General features: G+C 41.5%; 1 protein-coding gene across 1 annotated transcript; it reads right to left on the bottom strand.

The window, feature by feature from the left end:
* Positions 1-516: 516 nt before the first annotated feature.
* LOC138290359 (zinc finger protein 879-like) lies at positions 517-1,485 on the bottom strand. Its single transcript, XM_069230242.1, has one exon. It carries the CDS (start codon positions 1,483-1,485, stop codon positions 517-519), a length of 969 nt encoding a protein of 322 aa, XP_069086343.1.
* Between the last annotated feature and the right edge of the window lie 1,209 nt (positions 1,486-2,694).

Below are 2,694 nucleotides of genomic sequence, written 5' to 3'. Positions count from 1 at the left end.
CACACAAACATTTGCGTGTGGAAAGCAAACTCCTATAAGCTAGACACACGCAAGCAAAAGGCTTTATTTACAAGTGCAAGACATTCACAATATGTGATCCTCTAATTGTAAACCCATTTACTCCTGAACAGTTACACCTCAAAATGAAATTACATTGCGAGTAGGTAGGTTTCGTTCAAGGAGGTGGGAAGGGGGGCATTCCACAGCACGGTTTGGGACATCTGCATATCTTCTGAAGATGTACTTGTTTTGTTTGTTTGTGAATCGTACACAGGGAAATTTATTTTCTATGTTCATTACATATTTTCAAATACTAAAAGGGGGAAAAACACAAAAGCAGCTCTGAATAGAGCACATTGTTGCCCTGTTTCATTTGGTTCATGGTTCATGGTTCATCAGATCGCTTTGTGTTAAGTATCAACAAACAATTCACCTATGTTCTCCCACTCAGAGTTAGTTGCTCTCTAATTGCTGTACGAATCTAGAGGACTAGTCTGCACTGCAAACCGCAGTCAATTAACTGACTAACAAAATGTTTGCTGTCTTTTTGACTGCTAGCCTGTGCATTTGGATGTGAATGGTCAGGACTGAACGACGGCTGAATCTCTTTCCACATGCAGTACATGCATATGGTTTCTCCCCTGTGTGCATTCTCTTGTGTGTAGCTAATGCTGATGATTGGTTGAAGTTCTTCCCACAGGCAATGCAGGTATATGGTTTCTCCCCAGTGTGTATCCTACTGTGTATGGTTAAAGCTGATGACTGGCTGAAAGCCTTTCCACATAAAGTGCATGTATATGGTTTTTCCCCTGTGTGAATTCGATAGTGCTTGGTGAGGTTTGAGGAGCTATAGAACCTCTTTCTACATACCACACAGGCATATGGTTTCTCACCTGTGTGTATCCTTTTGTGTTTGTTCAGGTGTGATGATTGAGTGAAGCTCTTTCCACATTCAGTACATGCATACGGTTTCTCGCCTGTATGCATTCTCCTGTGTGTGGCCAAGGCTGATGACCAGATGAATTGTTTTCCACATAAAGGACATACATATGGCTTCACCCCAGAGTGTTTTCTACTGTGTCCTACAAAGTGAGACAGCTGGCTGTAAGTCTTGCCGCATACTGTACACAAATATGGTTTCTCCCCTGTGTGCCTTCTTGTGTGTACAGCCAGGGCAGATGCATCCCTGAAACATTTCCCACATATTATACACTGAACCTGTTTCTTTTTTCTGTATCTTTGTGGATGTGTAGAAAGAGACTGGGAATAGTGTTCCTCTCTTTGGATTGATGCCTGGTGTGTATTGTTGTTAGATGATATTGTGAAACCATTTTCTAATTCTTGGCATTGCCCTATTCTCCTTTTTGCTGGCCTTCCCTGCTTCTTCTGTTTCCGGATGTTTTTTCTCTGCACAGCGCATGGAAGAAGTTTCATTTTGCTATTGGTTGTCGGTTCCAATGTGTCAGTACATTTATTCTGGTTCATTCGCTTTCGTATTTGTATAACTCTATGTTCTGCTGAATAAAAAAAAATAGTTGCCACAATTAAGTCTTATTAAAGGAAGTAAAAAACACATGATCACAATATTATGCCAAGGTAGCCTAAACACAATGTGGACACTGTTGCAATTCTGTGATTATCTGCACCTGAATAGTATATTTTCTAGAAGAACAAATTAATTATCAATGGTCAACATTACATGCTTTCGATCTATGTCCAAAATCCCCATGACCGACAAATCTCATCAGGACTTCTAGAGGCTTTAGGCAGGTAGAATAATAACTTTTAAAAAGTTTCTTTTGTAAAATAGTTGTTTCAAATATGACTTTGCCAATTAATTGGATTGTAATAAATATTTTAAAAAGGCCAAGAAGAACAAGTTACTTACCTTCAGTAACACTTTTTCTGGTGGATACATTAGTTACCTGTGGATTCCTCACCTTATGAATTCTCCCATGCGCCAGCATCCGATGGAAAATCTTCTTCCCAGCTCTCCACGTCGATGAGGACATCACAATTGCACGGCTCCACGCGACTCCTTCTGACGTCACTGTGCCAATAAGAGGTCCTCGCCGGCGTGCTGACGTCAGTTTCACCCATTTTTTATGTGCCTTTGAGGCGAACAGGTAAAAACCGGTCCTCACAATAGCTCAAATGAATACATATATACATAAAACCATAATGAGGCAACACAATTATAACCATAATTTATTTATATATACATATAATCACCAAAACCTATATACACTTGTAAAACAAAAATCTTGGTATGACCAGACAGGCAACGGGGAGGCAGGTGGGAATGTGAGGAATCCACAGGTAGCTAATGTATCCACCAGAAAAAGCGTTATCGGAAGTAAGTAACTTGTTTTTCTGATGGATACAACTACCTGTGGATTCCTCACCTTATGAATAGAGTCCCAAAGCAGTACCGCACTCGGAGGTGGGTTCCTGACTGGTTACACCAAGAAATCCTGCAATACAGATCGTGCAAAATGGGCGTCCCTCCTAACCTCCGAGTCCAAGCAATAATGCTTTGCGAAGGTGTGGAGGGACACCCATGTTGCTGCCTTGCAACTATCCACCACCGGAACCCCTCTAGTCAGGGCCGAAGTGGCGGACTAAGCCCTGGTCGAATGGGCTCTAACACCCTCAGGGGGAACCTTTTTTGCCAACGAGTAGCAAACCTTGATA

This window comes from Pleurodeles waltl, chromosome 1_1 (assembly GCF_031143425.1).
Source record: "Pleurodeles waltl isolate 20211129_DDA chromosome 1_1, aPleWal1.hap1.20221129, whole genome shotgun sequence".
NCBI classification, from domain to species: domain Eukaryota; kingdom Metazoa; phylum Chordata; class Amphibia; order Caudata; family Salamandridae; genus Pleurodeles; species Pleurodeles waltl.
This window is presented reverse-complemented; position numbering and strand designations above follow the sequence as displayed.

Bases quoted from the DNA above. Each gene is read 5' to 3' on its own strand.
- LOC138290359 (XM_069230242.1), bottom strand. From the start codon at position 1,485: ATGAACCAGAATAAATGTACTGACACATTGGAACCGACAACCAATAGC.